At 38.1% G+C, this 16741-nt stretch overlaps 2 protein-coding genes across 6 annotated transcripts in view; one reads left to right on the top strand and one right to left on the bottom strand.

Moving 5' to 3' along the window:
* The window catches only part of LOC139774970 (uncharacterized), a 168506-nt gene that overhangs the window by 51702 nt on the left and 100063 nt on the right, over nucleotides 1-16741 (top strand). The window contains exons 1-2 of one of the 2 annotated variants that reach the window (XM_071710570.1): nucleotides 3585-3594; nucleotides 5211-5250. In XM_071710570.1, coding sequence (XP_071566671.1) covers nucleotides 3591-3594; nucleotides 5211-5250 — 44 coding nt within the window. In that variant the 5' untranslated portion in view covers nucleotides 3585-3590. Of the gene's footprint in view, nucleotides 1-3584; nucleotides 3595-5210; nucleotides 5251-16741 lie in introns of those variants that run through there. The other variant, XM_071710571.1, reaches the window with a different exon arrangement.
* The window catches only part of LOC139774962 (thyrotroph embryonic factor), a 69452-nt gene that overhangs the window by 22835 nt on the left and 29876 nt on the right, over nucleotides 1-16741 (bottom strand). The window contains exon 1 of one of the 4 annotated variants that reach the window (XM_071710553.1): nucleotides 8036-9508. The exons of 2 other annotated variants lie outside the window; for them this stretch is intronic. In XM_071710553.1, the coding sequence (XP_071566654.1) occupies nucleotides 8036-8342 (307 nt within the window). In that variant the 5' untranslated portion in view covers nucleotides 8343-9508. Of the gene's footprint in view, nucleotides 1-8035; nucleotides 9509-16741 lie in introns of those variants that run through there. One more of the 4 variants, XM_071710554.1, reaches the window with a different exon arrangement.

Genomic DNA, 16741 nt, shown 5'->3' on the forward strand with positions numbered 1-16741 from the left:
AAAGTCTTGGCATAGCTACGCTTTCAGCGAGCACACAGTATCCTCGATTTCGACTGTTCCCACATGCGGAGACTATGACCATCATTTACATTTCTGGATTCGCCGAGAAATAGAGAGTTTCGCTTTTCATTAATTCAAATGACTCTCGATTATCAGTAATTATTTGGCGCCACGTTCGATAAAATTATTTTTTAAAATTATTTTCGACATTAAGGATTAATTTTATTACTGTATTGTACGTTGTTTCTATTAATAATCAAGATGATAAGAGAACATGTATTACTCAAGTATACCACATAATTATACCACATACGAAAAATTTAGAAAATTTGATTAAAGTAGAGAGAGAGAGAGAGAGAGAGAGAGAGAGAGAGAGAGAGAGAGAGAGAGAGAGAGAGAGAGAGAGAGATACATTAAATATAGAACATAGCAAAGTACTAAATATATTTGTAAAATGGAAAATTTATTTATTAAATGTAAAACACTATTTCTTATTCGTTGAGGACACCCGAAACTCAATTTGCAAAAGACCTTAATGTCCGACGATAATTCCCTGAAATATTTTACCATTTCTAAAAGGCTCTGTCGCATTACAAATTATCTGTCTAGCAAGCTTGATCGGAGTAGGAAGTCGCGTGCCGCATGACTTTCACTTTCACCGAAATAACGGGGACGCAGGAACGATTGCGTATATCCGCGGGCATATGTCTCATACGAACACGCACGTACGTATGCTTCTCTGACGGTTCGCCTTTCTCTCGTAAACAGCGCGACCCTTTCTTTCTCCTGTTCTTTATTTGTTCCTTTTTCCTGCGCGAAAAGAGAAACTCGTCTTTAAATTACTTTTCGAACGCACGTTATTGAAGGGAGCTGGGGGAAAGGGTTCGGGACGAGCAAACCCTTTCGCTCATTCCAAATTAAACTTTAGTTGCCTGATAAATTAAAATCTGTCAAATATAGAGTATTTTTTCGTTGAACTTTTATATATCGATTTGTCACTTTTTCACAATACAAATCACACATTCTTATGTTTATACATAATGAAAATTCTAGTATAAAACATGTTACTATTTCCATGGACGATATTTTATGTTTTAACGTTTTTATCTCGGTTCAATGGGCTATTTAAAAAACGTTTAGATAATAGCGACTAATGACACATACATAAGTGCATACATTATATACCTGTACCTGTACACATCATGCAAGTAAATATAACGCGAGTTTGTTCTGCCCTAGCTTGTTTGTCCAGTTCTGACGTATCGGATCATAGTATCTTCCGTTTCTCGCATAGAAAGAACGCGCACAGCCTGTAATAACGATTAATAGACAGGATTAGCAGCAGATTTCCTCTCTTGTCGATTAACATCATGCAAAAAAAAACACTAGACTAATGGCGACGCAACTGTTCGCAATCTTTTGCATATATGTACTCGTCGCAACACTTTTATTACATTTTATTAAAATCACATTTTATGTTATGCATCAAATGAAGCTCTCATAAAATTTACAAATAATAAGATTTAAAATCAAAATTTTTCAAACTTAAGGAAGATTTTATTATTCAAAAGTCATACATCAATTTGTACTCTTTGTAATATTTTTTTCAATTCGATTAATTTTATCGCTGTTTTCTCGTCACTTAATTATTTCCACTAAATTTTTATACGTTGTTATCTATCATGTATTTATCGTAGTATATAACAGTTAGCGACATTAACATTTGTCGAGATCGACACGCGAAATACGCCGCACGCCGTGAAACCTTGGGATACCGCTCGGCTGAGAATTTATCATTGATTTATAAAGTGCGCTAGAACTAGTTTTAGCTCAGGTAGGTTGAACACCGTTTCTACTAACCAACGCTGCACGTCTGATCACGGTGATATTGGCCGGTTAATGAGATCAAATCCCCCATTGACCATTTCCACGTCCATTAAAAAGGCACGCGAATTCCTACTTAATTCATTCATATGTCGCGTGTGTTTCTGCACTATTTCGTAGCATTTTCCCAACATTTTATATACATACACGTGAGCACGGCTTTAACGTATAACATAAAATAATTTTTACTACATTTACTGCATTAAGAAATTATAATCTTTCGGATGCCATAAGATCCTTATCTATATTACTAACGTACGAAGATTACTTAATTATGCCAACTAATATCACTGCGTTATATTAAATGATTCTTACGGCGATTTTGTCGATTGCATTTTACTTGTGGAAATCATGTATGTGAAGATATTCAGTCAAATTTAATTTTCTAAATGAGCAACAGTAGCAAGAATAAGATCTTTTATTTTATTGCTATTTTATTGTATCAAGAATATGAAAGTCATAATCCTGTGTAAGATCTCATGTTAAGTTCACAATTTACGAAGTTGCAATTGGCGTTTCTTATTTACAGAACAATTTATAAATCATACTCTGCCTATTTTAAGTAACTATCAACGAAAAAATTTGTTTATTTATGACGAAAATATTTAACTTCCTATACCTTACGGAATTCAAACGTTTAAAAGCAACCACGGTCGTAATTCGCGATGGTTGTATTAACGCAATCAACAGTATTTATGTCAAACAAGAACGTCCTTTTATAATCGCGACATTTTTTCGTTGCCAAACGGGAAGATTCCTCGATCGTTATCGTATAGGACGTTCTCCGATTCCAAGAGCCGATCACCATCAAGCCGCCATTTTTTCGTCTCCCTGGTGCTACAGGAGCTATAATATATCTTCACATCGACCACAGCAGTAAAACCGGTTGTCTACTTGTATTCTTACGCATCTAGGAAGTTTTAAAATTTTTTTCGACGATTTCGCTTTCGTAATTTACTTTGCTATGAAGAGAACATTATAATTATATAGTGACATGAGGTAGCTCTTTTCATTTTAAGACTTTTGTTTTGTTCTCATTCATCGGACGTACGACATGTCTTCGCAAATTAGAAATGATTGAAAAATTAGGAACAAGTTTCTCATTATTATCGTACAATTATATTCGAAGCACGAAGTTATGATTCGCATCTTCTCAAGCTTAAATCTTTTCGCGTGTTGTTGTCTCTAGATTTATATCGTAAAAGCTATCCTGCAACGTGAGATACGGACGTCAACAATTATGTATCTCGCGACAAAGTTCCACGGGTAATAATGAGAGGCACTAGCGGAAAGCGCGAAGGTGTCTATTCCTAAGAATGGCACGTGATTACTTTCTCCGACAGCCTGCACGGTTGGACATTCGTCGACGACGTCGACGACGATGACGACGACGCAACGATGACGACGTAGTCGAGAACCGTGCGCAACGCCAGCTGTCTTCCGGGTTTAAGGCTTGAATAGCCAGGTTTCCACGGCGTAGGTTTGCGCGATGGAAACAGTCTCGCGATGTCGACGAGTGAGATCGAGCACTTTTCCTACGCGTGACGGCATATGTGAAAATTGCAATCGCGAAATTACAACTTCCCGCTGGGATTTTTGACCGACAGACTCGATTAACGAAGCTCATAGCGGATTTGGAATCTATGTTTCAGTAAATTGTTTAATTAAATAACGTTGAAATAAAATCAGAGAATTCTAGAAGAACGATGAGTATGTATGTTTCGTTAGAATAGGATCAAATATTCTTATCCGTTGTTTTTTTTATTTCTATTTATATTCTAGCATGAATTTCCCACACGTGCACGAAAGAATTAACACTTTTTACACGGTTCGATAGTTCGATTGCATATTACATTTCAAATGTTACCAGTGATCGGATAACTATCGAAAGGCAATCTTTAACCGTGGCCTTGCTGACCTAGTCGGCAATGCAACCTTGAACGATTGAATAATAACGGGATTTCGCGTATTTTGCATCGATTGGTCGTTAAGTATTTAGATTACGATCATTATAATTAGGATTCTATGCGTCTTGGTAATATTCACATATTACAATGATATGTTAATCACTATATGTTGACATTATATCTATTGAAGTCGACTATACAGAAAAAGAATAAGAAAAAAGCTTATCAGTGGGGTCTCGAAAAGGAGGCTCGGTAATCACGTCGTCGGTATCGGGTCGTCTGCAAAAACCGATTTACGTACTGTCTTTATCATTAACGTTTGGTTATGGTGAATACACACGTGCAATCAATACAAAAAAGAAAAAAAAACACGCGTGTCAGGCATGTTCTCCAATTCGGCTCGGATTCAGCTCAGAAGATGAACTCGCGGATATTATGCATTCCGGTTTTTACGATGATTCAAGAAATGTATAATAATCTCTTTCTCTTTATATAAATTACACCGAACGGCAATTATTAATAATCGTAATTACGTGAAGAATCGCAAATAGTATTACTATTTTTTATTACTACCAGTTTTCTATATTTTGTTATATTAATATTCGAAAAAATATCTAATTTCATATATTACATCTTGTTAGTCAATTATTAGATGCTAGTGATGAAGCAGTAATTATTAGCTAATTATATAGATTCCCGGTAATCTGAGTAACCGGATTCCCGCGATTTCGATTTTATCTGTAAGTACAATCGCGATACAATAATGAACTTCGAAGTCTTTCTTTCGATTTAAAATTCTCGCAGTTCGTCGCAATATTGTTGCACGAATGGCTCGGAAAGAAATTTGCACAACGCGCTTTCTCTGTCCCGTTGAAAAATTGTTTGTTATCTCGGCACTGACATATGGCGCCAGTGTAATTATTACCTACCTACCGCGTAGTTAACACTTGACTAATCACGAGTCCATCGAAGGCCATTTTCGTCCATTTGATTGGATCAATAATTAAATTGGAAGAACAATTAATAATTGACGAATCCCGAAAAAAAGTCTATTTTATTTAGTAAATGATACGTAAACGATACTGATGTAATACGATCGATTTCACATGGAACCTGACTTAACTTACCGCTTCGCAAGTGAAACTTACCTGGAAGAAGATAAAAACGATTCGTCAGTTGTTAGCTATTAGTCAGTTAATGTAAAACGAATACGCGTCTGGCTTTCGCTATGTCGCGATAATTCATTGCGATTTGATTACGTAATATGACTTAGGAAGAGAGCTTTCAATGCTTTCATGTGCTTGCACGTATGCGCGCGTATATGTATCAAATAATATAAATAATTCAATAAATATGTATTTTTACGTGCATCTTCGAATAATGATCAATGATCTAATTAATAAATAATTTTTGTTGCAGGACCGTCTCGAAACGCTCGTCGGAACCTCAAGGATCAATGGTGAGTGAATAATGAAATAATCCCCGAATAATCGCCTCTAGCGATTGTGACATAGGCGAAATCGGATTTCGCGTATCGAATTCTTTAAAAGGCGGAGCACGTGGATTGCACTCGTGCTTTGAATGCACTCCGCAACGTGCACGTATTATTGTCCAACGGTATATATATCGGCGCGTTAAAAAAAATGTCTCACATGTGTACGCATATTTACGTACTTACACGCGCACATGATACTTTGTAGTTTCACCTGTTTTATCGAGATATATACATGTGAACGAGATATGCGTGCTCATGCGAGCAACAGTACAGCAGACCTCGTGCATAGGATCTTACACAGTAGGTGCGTGCCTATTAAGGAAAATACGAGTATGTACTTTCTCGCATATGTGTCTCATTGTCAAACAATTTATAATTGCATTTTATAAACTTATTATTTACACACTCATATCCGAAAGGCATCTTTTTGGTTTACTGCGCGATCTTCTAAAATATCTCTATTACAACGATATAAAAAATATATCTTATTCATTTTCATAAAAAATGCGAAAAATTCTTAAAGCAATAATCGGAGCATCATCAAGGTCGAGAACGGAGATATCTCGAGGTCGTAGGTCGGTGCGCGAGTTAACTCGGAAACTCCGCTCGTACGGTCGGAGTATGTGGTTTAATATCGACAAGATTGTCGACTTTACGTCACGGCTAGCCGGCTTTTATGTCTGATAATTTCTATAATCAGTTCGAACATCTAAGAGGCATGTCAATATTCATAGTGTTAATATTCATAAACTAGATACATCGATAATGATAACGCGAATTTATAAGGAAAATTAACACAGGTTTTAAGTAAAATGATGTTTAAAATAATAGTTGCGAAAAATGTCACTCCTCGAGGGAACTTTTAACTCGGATAAAAAATTAATTTTTGTTCATAATTTTACGTTTACATAAAATCTAAAAATATTCAATTATAAATGATATATGTTTGTAAATCTTGAATACTTTTCGGATTTACGAAGGATCTCTTCCTAATATACACGTTTTTAATTTGTATCTATAAGATACAAAATCAATTTCATGTTTATATGAACATGCTTTTATTCTGAACTTTTGAAAGCTTAATTCAATTCTTTCAATTCTTTCCATATTGTATAATACATTTTATGCATTATAAAATTTAGATAACAACGTGATTAGCGGATTTCGCAAAAAGTATAATTTCAAGCTATGAATTTGTCGCTATTACGATGCTAACAATACAATGCTATATGCTTTGGGAGTAGGTGAGGCTAGACTAACCCATCCTTCGTATTGTACATCCTAAAATACGATTCTAATCTATTGTGCTCGATGACAATATCGCGGACACGAGTATCGCTATTCCGACAATCGTGCAGACAAAAGCTACATTGGCCATTAATTTGTGAACATAAACCGGCAAAGTTTTGAACGAAAAAATAATCTGCATAAATCGATTTTTTATTAGTTTTATGGACACTTCTTTTACTTATCAGTAATTTATTAAAATTACTGATTATTGAATAAACATTAGGTATTATCGATCGCCCAATGAATTTGCAACGAGTATTCTTTCAAATATTCACAACGTGCATGGACGGTGAGTATTTTACTTTTTTTTATGTTTTTTACCGAGTATAAATATCTGATTTGTTTGTGCAAGTGTCATATATGCGCTTGGCGTTAAAAATATAATGGATATGGGAACTAAATATAGAAAATAGAATAGGAATAGAAAAGGAATAGAATAGAGCATGCTTCGTTCTAATCCGACGTTGGTACGACTTGAGAGCGTGTACAAATAAAAATAATAGTTTCTCCACGGAAATTTTCTACTTGTACGCGACAAAAGGCGATGAATAGACAAGAAAAAGAAAGAAAGAAGAACGCAAACACGAGCAGGAGCGAAACGAGCTGAGGACGTGGGAGGATGCAAATGCGAAGAGCCTTGAGTCGAATCCGCCGTAACTAGGATAGGTGCATAGATGAATTCACACGTTTACATACATGGAGATGGATGATTCATTCACGCTCCATGTTCGATTAACCCGACCCGCCTAGTTAACAGATATGTTTCGCGATAAACGATGCAGGTAAAAGACGCGGCTTATTCTCAACGACGCGGTTGACAGTCATTACAACGAATATACTTTGTTGCATCATGCATTATTTAAATTTTAAAGAAATTAAGAATAATTAATTACGCGAATATATATTTTTATTTCACCTTTATGATCGAGCAATCATTTTCTCAAACCGTCAATTTTTTTCTATACATCTCTTCAGTTTGTTTGTAACTAGTTTGTCTCTTCTAAAAACTAAAAACAAGGTTTAAAACTTTCAAATCTATCTTTTTTAAATGCTATTATTAATCATACGCGTTTTTTGGCGTGAAATTCTCGATTCATATACATCGCGGATGAAACAAACGCACGTGAACGATTCCGTGTTGATCATCGTGCAGTAGTCGCAGATCGAGTGTAGGCTGGCTAACGTAAGCAACAGGTGGGCGTTTCTACTGAACGGCGACTTCTCCCTCTCCACACTGCCACTACTTCTATAGGCGATTTTCCAAGTGATATACGTGCATTACACAGTTTGATTCATAATCATTAGTTATGAAAAAACATCTTCAGTTTCCACTCACACAGTTAGCGGAATAAAATTTCTCGCCGAGCGAGAAGGTTACACATCGACGATACATCTTATCGATGTTTTATTTTGGAAACGGCGTATCTGTCTAGTTCCAATTTGTGATATGCATGCCTACCGTTCATGTAAACATGATGCTGCCGCCACAAGTGCTGGTACTGGGACCACCTGGAACTGGTGCTGTCTTCGTGAATGGGCGGGAGCGGCGGATGCACTTGGTGTCCGTGGGAGGTCGGTGGCAGGGGTGGTGGCGGTGGTTGGGATTGCGGCTGCTGATGAGCCGGCGCGACTACGATGTGCGGATGCTGCGGCGGCTGCACCGGCTGCTGCTGATGCTGAGGTGGAGGATGGTGCGCCTGGGTGTGCAGCACCCCAGCTGGTACCGGTGGTGGCGCCAATTGCTGATATTCCATAGCGCAGCTCATCCGATTATCTCACGCGCGCATTTAATTACTCTCGCGGTATCTCACGGTCCCCCCCGCCCCCCCCGTAATGTCCAACGCGGTTAACGACAAGTCCTCCGAGGTTCCCTTTCACTTGTGCCGGGACGGACGACGCGCTCGCATTCGCGACAGGGGGACGTTCACGACGAAAGGAACAACACGATATTTGTATGTATCAGTGAGAGAATCACTTGAACCTATTGTGGGCTATTGATCACCGAGGCTGTCCGCCCGCTTCCGAATAAACTCTCCAGAAGCGAGCGCATCGAGTCGTGGCAAACATACGATTATTTTTGAATGCCGAAGGCGGGAATCTCCCTGGGAATGCTTCTAGAGTCTATCCTATGGACCAGCTGCGGAATTTTCCACGATCGCCTAGCGTTCGTTCGATCAAATTATCCCGACGAGTTTTCCAAACGGATCGCTGTTTCTTCGACCACGTGATCGCTATTAATCTTCTTGTCTCACCGTCAGTAGGCTTGACATGAGAAAATTTTCATTAGTGCACTCACTCACAATCAATAGGATCGAAACGATTGTGATTCACTGTGAAAATCCAATATCCAATGAATAAAAAGAGAAGAAACACTTTCGCGAGCTGTCAGACTGATGCGTACGCGAGCTCGCAAGGTGATCACCAACAGGATCCACGCTGCGGAGGACACTGCTTCGATTCACGAATCACAAGGATCCCAGACTCAAACTAAGTCCAGTGCGCGATTAAACCGCGAACGCTGAGAGTAGCACAGTGTCGACTGTCAAAATCGCCTCTCGTCAGCGTCTATCCGTCGGCGTCGTGTGCCGATTGGAGCACCATCGTTGCCGGAAGCGGCGCTCCTATTGGTCCCACTCCATGCCTGGCGAGAGGGGGCAGGGCACGGACGATGTGCCTCAACGTCCTGGAGTTGAGCGCAGAGAGACAGCACGAGGAAGGACGGAGCGAGGAAGACGGAGGAACGGGCGTCCGGGCAAGCATAGACGGAGGTAGAGAGAGAGGGGCAGAGGGTGGTACAGGAAGGGAGAGGGAGAAGGAGAGAGGAAGAGGTTAGAGAGAAAGAGAGATAGAGAGAGAGAGAGAGAGAGAGAGAGAGAGAGAAAAGGAGAGAGAAACTCGCGTGCGTGTCTTAAACGTGTGGCGTCCGGAAAGACACTGAGTCGCAAGCGCCACGCCGTTCGAGAGGCTCATTCCCTCTTTGTCGTGCCCGCCGATACTCCGTCTCATTCTCCTCCGCCCCAACATCCGCTTTTTCCCGCCCCCACCTCCCACTATACATCTGAAACCTGACCCCACTCGTCGCGCAAAAGCGCGAGCGCGCACACCCGCCGTACGCTGCTGCGGTTTCTTCCTTCTTCGCTTCGCCGACGACGTCTCTCCTTCCTACACCAGCGAGCACCAGCTCTATCGACGTCCCTGTTCAGTTTCTAGGATCTAGGCCTAGGCCTCTTCCTCCCGCTTGGAAAACACCACCGTCCTCTAGTCTACCTGCCTGCTTGCCTGCCTGCCTGCGCGCTCCGGCTGATCGCGCCGCACTTTTTCACTTGTCCTGTCTGTGGCTTGCCTTCCGTCTCTACTTACTTTATCGCCTCTCTCGATACCTGGCTCCAGACTATCGGACGCTGAAGAACAACGTGGGAGCTTTTATTCACGATTTAGCTGCTACGTTTCGAACACTTTTCATGCTCCGGCCGTTTTTAATTATGTAGACTGATGTTATGTACTTCTTTTTCCGGTCTTATTCCTCCACTCTTCGTCTTGAGATTCTTAAGCTGTGAGACATTATTTAGAAAGATGTTTGTGTTTTTAAACGCATGATTATTCATTGGCAAACAAACATCGATGCCATCCACCTTGCCTTTAAAGTTTTAGTGTCATCCTCGTCCGCATCATGTACGGTAGAAGAGGAAGCTATGTCCCCCTCCAAGTAAATGCACCTCTCTCTACCAGACTGAAATGCTATCTCCTCGTCTCGCCTCGACTGTGGTATTTCGCCACTTTCGATTTTACTTAGCGAAGGAGCGCAGGAACGCTCCGTTATCGTTAATTTCACAGATCGGTCAGTTGAAACATGCTTGAAGAAGTATGTCATTCTACACATAACGAGATCGGCCAACTTACTTTCCGATTTTCGTCAGCTGCCCGTATTTTACTTTTCACGCCTTTTAATGCCGATAAAAATAGAAACTCTTACTGATTTCCGGATTATACGGTCTAAAGCGTTTTCTATCATTAGAGCAACCCACTTTGCGATCGTTCGAAACGACACAGTCACCGACTTTTTTTATTAGATTATGATCGTTATCAAATGATATATGGACATTAGGTGATGTATAGAGTTAATTACAAAATACTCCGAATGATGCAACAAAGTGATTTCTGTATGTACGTTTGAAATATCTTAAAGATTTATTCAAATCAAATCAGAGAAAAGAATCTTTTCAATTCTAATAATAGTAGCCGCTTAATATCCGAATTTAATGTTGTGAACGAAGACAAAGATGTTCCGTGGCGGCCATTATAACGCGCGAAAGCGTGTCTCGCTTTAGGTCAGGGCCATCAGGGTCGGGCATTCGTGGGCAGGATCCAAAAAGAATCCCGCTATCTCTGTTCTACCTCCGCTGAACACGGAAGCGTCGGCAGTTAGTCGTAGTTGAGCGTAGTTTAGTGAAAGACGACGATGAAGGAAGAATTTTGAGGCAAGAAAGAAATTGAAGAACCGAAAAAAAGAATCATCGTAAAATGGAAGGTGTTCTCGCGAATAATAACACGCTTAATTACAATATATTTATCTACATTAAAAGTCTGTAGAATTCTCTTTATGCGAAATTTTATCAGGAGATCCCAGAAAACAATTTCACACAGAAATACTTTCCAGTTCTTTTTGAACCAATAAGTCTTTTTAATATTGTATTATAAGTTTTTCGTAGAAAACGTAAAAATTATAATTTTTAATGTCGAAGTAATTACTTTCCGGGTTTTATATCCATTTAAAGTAAAGTTATATTTATCAGCCAATCATACTGATCGCGGTTATTCTTCTTTCGTGATGATCGTACGCCACTCGAGTCAAGAAAAAAGAGAGTGCGGGAGGGCTCGACATAAGTTACGTAGTGAAGGCATGAGGCTCTGAATCACCAGAACCGGTCCGGTAGACGCGATGCCTGTTGTGCGAACGCGGAAACCACGAGAGACCTGCGGACTCTCGCGAGTCACGGAAGGATTCCTTTCTCCTCTTTGCTCACCGTACTTCTTTTTATATCTCTTGCTTCGTTTTTAGTTCCCTCATTCTCTCTCTTTCCATTCCTTTCCATTCCTCTCTTTTTATCCTTCTGTTTATTTTGGAAAGATTCGTTAGACATTCGGCATTTTTCGACTGAAATCTTTTTTGACTTAATTACACATTAATACATTTTTGACATTAAATATTTTAAATTCTGCTTTCGAGAAAGAAAGAAAGATCGTACATATTTATACTTATCAACGTTATTACACATAAACTTATAAATTAGTTGCGATATAAAATTTAAACAAGTAAACTTTATCGTAAACTTTAAACTTTAAATTTAAAATTTTTATTTATTGCACATTAATTACTGCACAAAAATTGAAATAATTCTATCAACAATTAATCAGTTGCTGAATAATTTATTTTTTCTATTTCTCTTTAATCTAAAAAATATTTTTAATGCTGTTTGTGTACGCAATGGATTTAACATTGTTCGTATTTATACATTCTATTTGGCTCGAGAGATCTTAATGCGAGCAAAGACGCCGCAGCTTTCCGGCTAAAGGTCGGTCGGGAACTAAAACGAGTATCGAGCAACCTGTTGATTCTGGACCCTTTCACTCCCATCTTTGATTCGTGCTAGGAGGAGGCGGATGATGCTATTGATTTATCACAGTATAATCCAATATCTCATAACGTGCATGTTGTTTCAGTTGAAATTATCCTTTTCAATTTTCCCAAGTCAGTCATAAAGTGAATTTTTAGTCATTATTGCTCACTAACGAGATGCTGAAACGCGGAAGTCAATTGATTCCGGTAATTTTCCGTCCGAATCTCGATAGCCGCCAGTTTCGCAATCTGGTTGAAGCAACGTTCCGCGGATCGGATCAGAATGTCGGAACCGGTCGCTTTAGGACCGGGCCAGATGTGAAAACGAAACTTTCGGCGACTTACTTTCTCCTAGGCGTGCATTCCCTCCTTCTCGCCATTATTGCAGAATCGGGTGTGGATTGCCTTGCCTTCTTGGCTCCGGTGCGTTCTTTCCAGAGGACGGACACCTCTTTTCGTGAATACGACTAATAATATAATTCAACCGCTAAAAGCGGAACGCGTGAAAAGGCACGCTCCTTCTTCGTTAGCCAATTCACTTTATCTACTGTCGTTGAGATACTATAGTATCAAATCAATTAATCTCTTAGCAGCAGGAATACGGTAATAGAGTTATTCGATATTTCTATTTAAACTGACGATGAATAGCGCAAAATGCGGCACAAGAAATGCTCGATTTTCTTATCTTTCATAAACTAAATTTCCGATCGAGTAATTTCTAAGTTTTTGCCATACAATAAACCTTCTGATATAATAGATATGCATCGATAAATACATATAAATTATATCAGCCTCATATTAATTTATCATCGCCTTAACGGCATGAGTGCACCGTATCAATAAGTATATTTCTCCACATTTATCGTTTTTGCTTTTGATATTCGTATAATTTAATTCGCTCAGTCTTGTATGCATTTTTGCAATTCTAGTTCCAATTCAATTTTAGTAGATTTAAAAAAATATTATATAAATTTTTACTTTTTTATCTTACCTAAGAATGAGCACGAGTGTCAACAATTTTTTAAGCACAGTCGCTTTAAGTTTTTTTTATTGAACGCATGCTCCACTTTTTCACTAATTAAAAATAGATTTGATCATTCAATGAAAGTTATTTTTTAATCGCTACTTTTTTGTTATTGCATAAGTCGTGTATTTTACAACCTTCCTGACATAGAAAACGACGAAGATTGTTTTACTAATTATATTATTATCATATAAAGAAACGTGTAAAGAAATCTGCAGAGTATATATACCTAACGCTTTTTTAAATTTCTGAATAACGTAAATTTAATTCAATCTTCTTTTGATGATTTTCAGGAATAAATTTTTCTATAAATATATAAAAGAATATTTTTAAGGAAGAACATGACAATTTTTACTTGCAATATAAATAATGTTGAAGTTGCAAATCTCTTAAGAAGTCTTGTCTTGAATTGAAATGATCCTTGGTCATATATCGTCTCTGTATAAAAGGTGAAAGATACTCATAATCTAATAATAATAGTATCTGTACATCCAAGCAACACATCAATTTATTTTTCTCTTTTAATAATGAATAATTACAGAGCAGTACATTACTGTTATGCCCTGAGTCATGTATATTTTACTAACTAGACATTCTTGCTTTTATTTTAAAATACTTGACAAATTCTCGATCTATAAACGCGATGTGTGACTATTTGTAACATAAATCTCTCTATCTGTCATCAGATAAAATAATGTCAACATAATTAATTATACTTATAATGGTCCAGATATTTGTATTAATAATCATTCAAGAATTTATTTTATTCTTCCCTTCATCGTTTTCTATCGCCTCGATATGTTCAATTTGCGTATCGCATTAAAATTAAAATAAAATCTGCATTAAATAACCCTTCTAAGATCATTGCGTCCAACGTTGCAACGGAATCAATCCCTATGGTTGATCCACGAAGAGCTAGAACCAAGAAGTTCGCGTATGGGCGCTTGCGGTACGAATCATGAACCTGGAAGCGGCAGCGCGTTTATTAATTATTACCTTTCGGTAAATACCGTTTGCGGTACTTTCGTTCGCGACCTTTCGCACACGCGGATGCAACGTACATGACAGGGACCCGAATGGATCCTGGCAATAACTTTGCAATATTTTGCATCCGTTCGACACTACCACAAACACTCAAATGCCAACTGCACGTCTACGTAAGTCAACACGTACTCATTATCGCTCGAATTGATTGCCGGTACGCGAAGTGTGGCCGATACCGACGCGGGACCGACGGCCGACGGCGTCCGATGGTACACTCATGCATCCCATAGTAACTTCCGTAATCGTTTTCCGATGTGTTCGTTTGAATCGTTTCCGCGGGTCCCCGAAATAGGAGTAAAAAGATTCGAAATAATAAGCAATCCTTTTCTTAAAGCTATAATATCAAAATTTAGGACATCTGTATTTGGAATACATGCAAAAGTCCTTGTTTAATTAATTTAATTCGTTATACTTTTAAAATACGTTAAAAGCGCGGCCAAAAGAACGCATAATCTCGAATTTCTATCTCCTATTATATTTATGCACGAAGAGTGCACGAAAGAGAAGAGATATATATATTGGGTTTATCGTTTTCTTGTAATTAATTCGCCGCAGTCTATCTATCCAAAAGAAAACAGATTCAATTATCGCTATCAAATTTGTCAACGCAATTCACGCACATGGCCCGTTTAAGCAACATCTGATTATTTAAACTGCTTGATCTTTTATCATTTTATTTACTAATCCAATGAGTCCCGGCACGTGCTCACAGTACATCGTCGTCTTAGAGAAGCGCAGCAGGCACGTTGAAATTACACGCGAAGCTTTTATAATCTTTTTGACATAAATGTTCCGCGATGCCGCTAACATCTGCTTGTCAGCTGTTAATTGAACCGGGCTCGAAGCCGTCAGATCAAAAGGAGGTTTGCGCGTAAGATTCTACGTATACGACGTCGAAAGAGATCGTGCAATTGCAAAAGTCGTGGTGTATATTTAATATAATAATTTACTGGAAGCCGCAATTGCGATTAGCAACACGGGACAAACACTGATAACCTATTGACATAGCAGGCTTTCGTTAATTAGTAATTCATGAATAATTATATTAGCGTTAAGTAAGAACATAAATATTACTTGTATTATTTTTCCTGTATCTATGAATATTCATTACAATGGTATTTTGATCGCGGACAGATACGTAAAATATTTTATGTAATCAGAGTAAAAATGTTGAGGAAAAAGTACGACAGCATGCTCAATAGCTGAATTAAGGCCGTCTTGATTAATTATATCTTTCAGTAATCGTATCGATAATGATTTTGAAATTAATCTGATACTTAATAGTACCAGAAAGATCGACAAAGAAACTCGCGAGTTCGTGCAAAACATTACTGCAAGAAAATTTTAAGATCGATCAATCACTTGAAACGAATTTAAAAATCTTAGACATATAATTTTTTTTCTCAAAAAAATGTTACATGTCAAAGATATGCTACTTCAAATATCGTAGTCTGCATTTAATCCATTTTCGTTCAAAGATACCTACATTCGTTCTTCTCTCTGCACGACTCAATTATCCAATGCAGTTACCGGCAGTAATTGATGCTCAACAATCGCAGATTATTAAAATAGTTGACGCACGAAGAGGAAAGTACCGTGATCATTCTGAAAGCAATGTGATCATTCACGCAAGGAAATCGGTATATGTGCAACAATACATTGTGCACCGTTTTCTCCACCGATTCGAGCCAGGATGCGATGTTTACCCATGTCACCGGCACGCGTTTCATTAAAACCCATTATTAAATGCATCCGCGCCAGAATTCGGTCGTAATCATCGCGAGCCAAACTCCATGAGGAAAGGTACGAGTGTCATGCGATGTCGACATGCGATATTAATCTTTCATAGATACGTAGGATGAACTGTCTTAAGATTACATAATCGTATATGCTCGTAAATTTTTTCGGCCATTCCGTGAAATTGCTTCATGCGCAAAAGATAATGTATCAATCAAAAATATAAGAGAAATATCAGTAGAAGTTTTATATAAGTCAGGACTCTTTCTAATTTTGCATTTTTAAGAATATGATATTTTACATTTTCAGCCGTTCTAGAAAATCAAATTTTTAAGCATATATTTGAAATAAAAAGTTTCTCGCGAACGAATCGAATGATTTCGTACAATTAATATCGTACTTGGATCAGCGTGAAGTGATTTTTGCATGTCTTTACCGCACAAATCGTGTAGCAATGAAATAAAAAACAAAATTATTACTCGTCTTCGGTTGATCCTTGACACGCGAAACTTCCACGCGTCGACTGCTCGTTATCCGGAATGCACGCTATATCTCGCAGAAAATCTCGAATAAAATATAGAACCGTGCTGTCGATTGTGATTAATATAAATGTCGAATTATAACTATAATTTAAAAAATAGGGATCAATTTAAAACAACATGTAGGTCAAAAAATTAAAAAAGATTTATTAGAGATTATACATGTATATGTATTCTTATCAAAGGAGTTCAGCCGCAAAACGT

This window comes from Temnothorax nylanderi, unplaced genomic scaffold, assembly GCF_030848795.1.
Source record: "Temnothorax nylanderi isolate EJ_2023f unplaced genomic scaffold, tnyl_v1.0 TNYL_tig0090_pilon, whole genome shotgun sequence".
In the NCBI taxonomy this organism is placed as follows: Eukaryota; Metazoa; Arthropoda; class Insecta; order Hymenoptera; family Formicidae; genus Temnothorax; species Temnothorax nylanderi.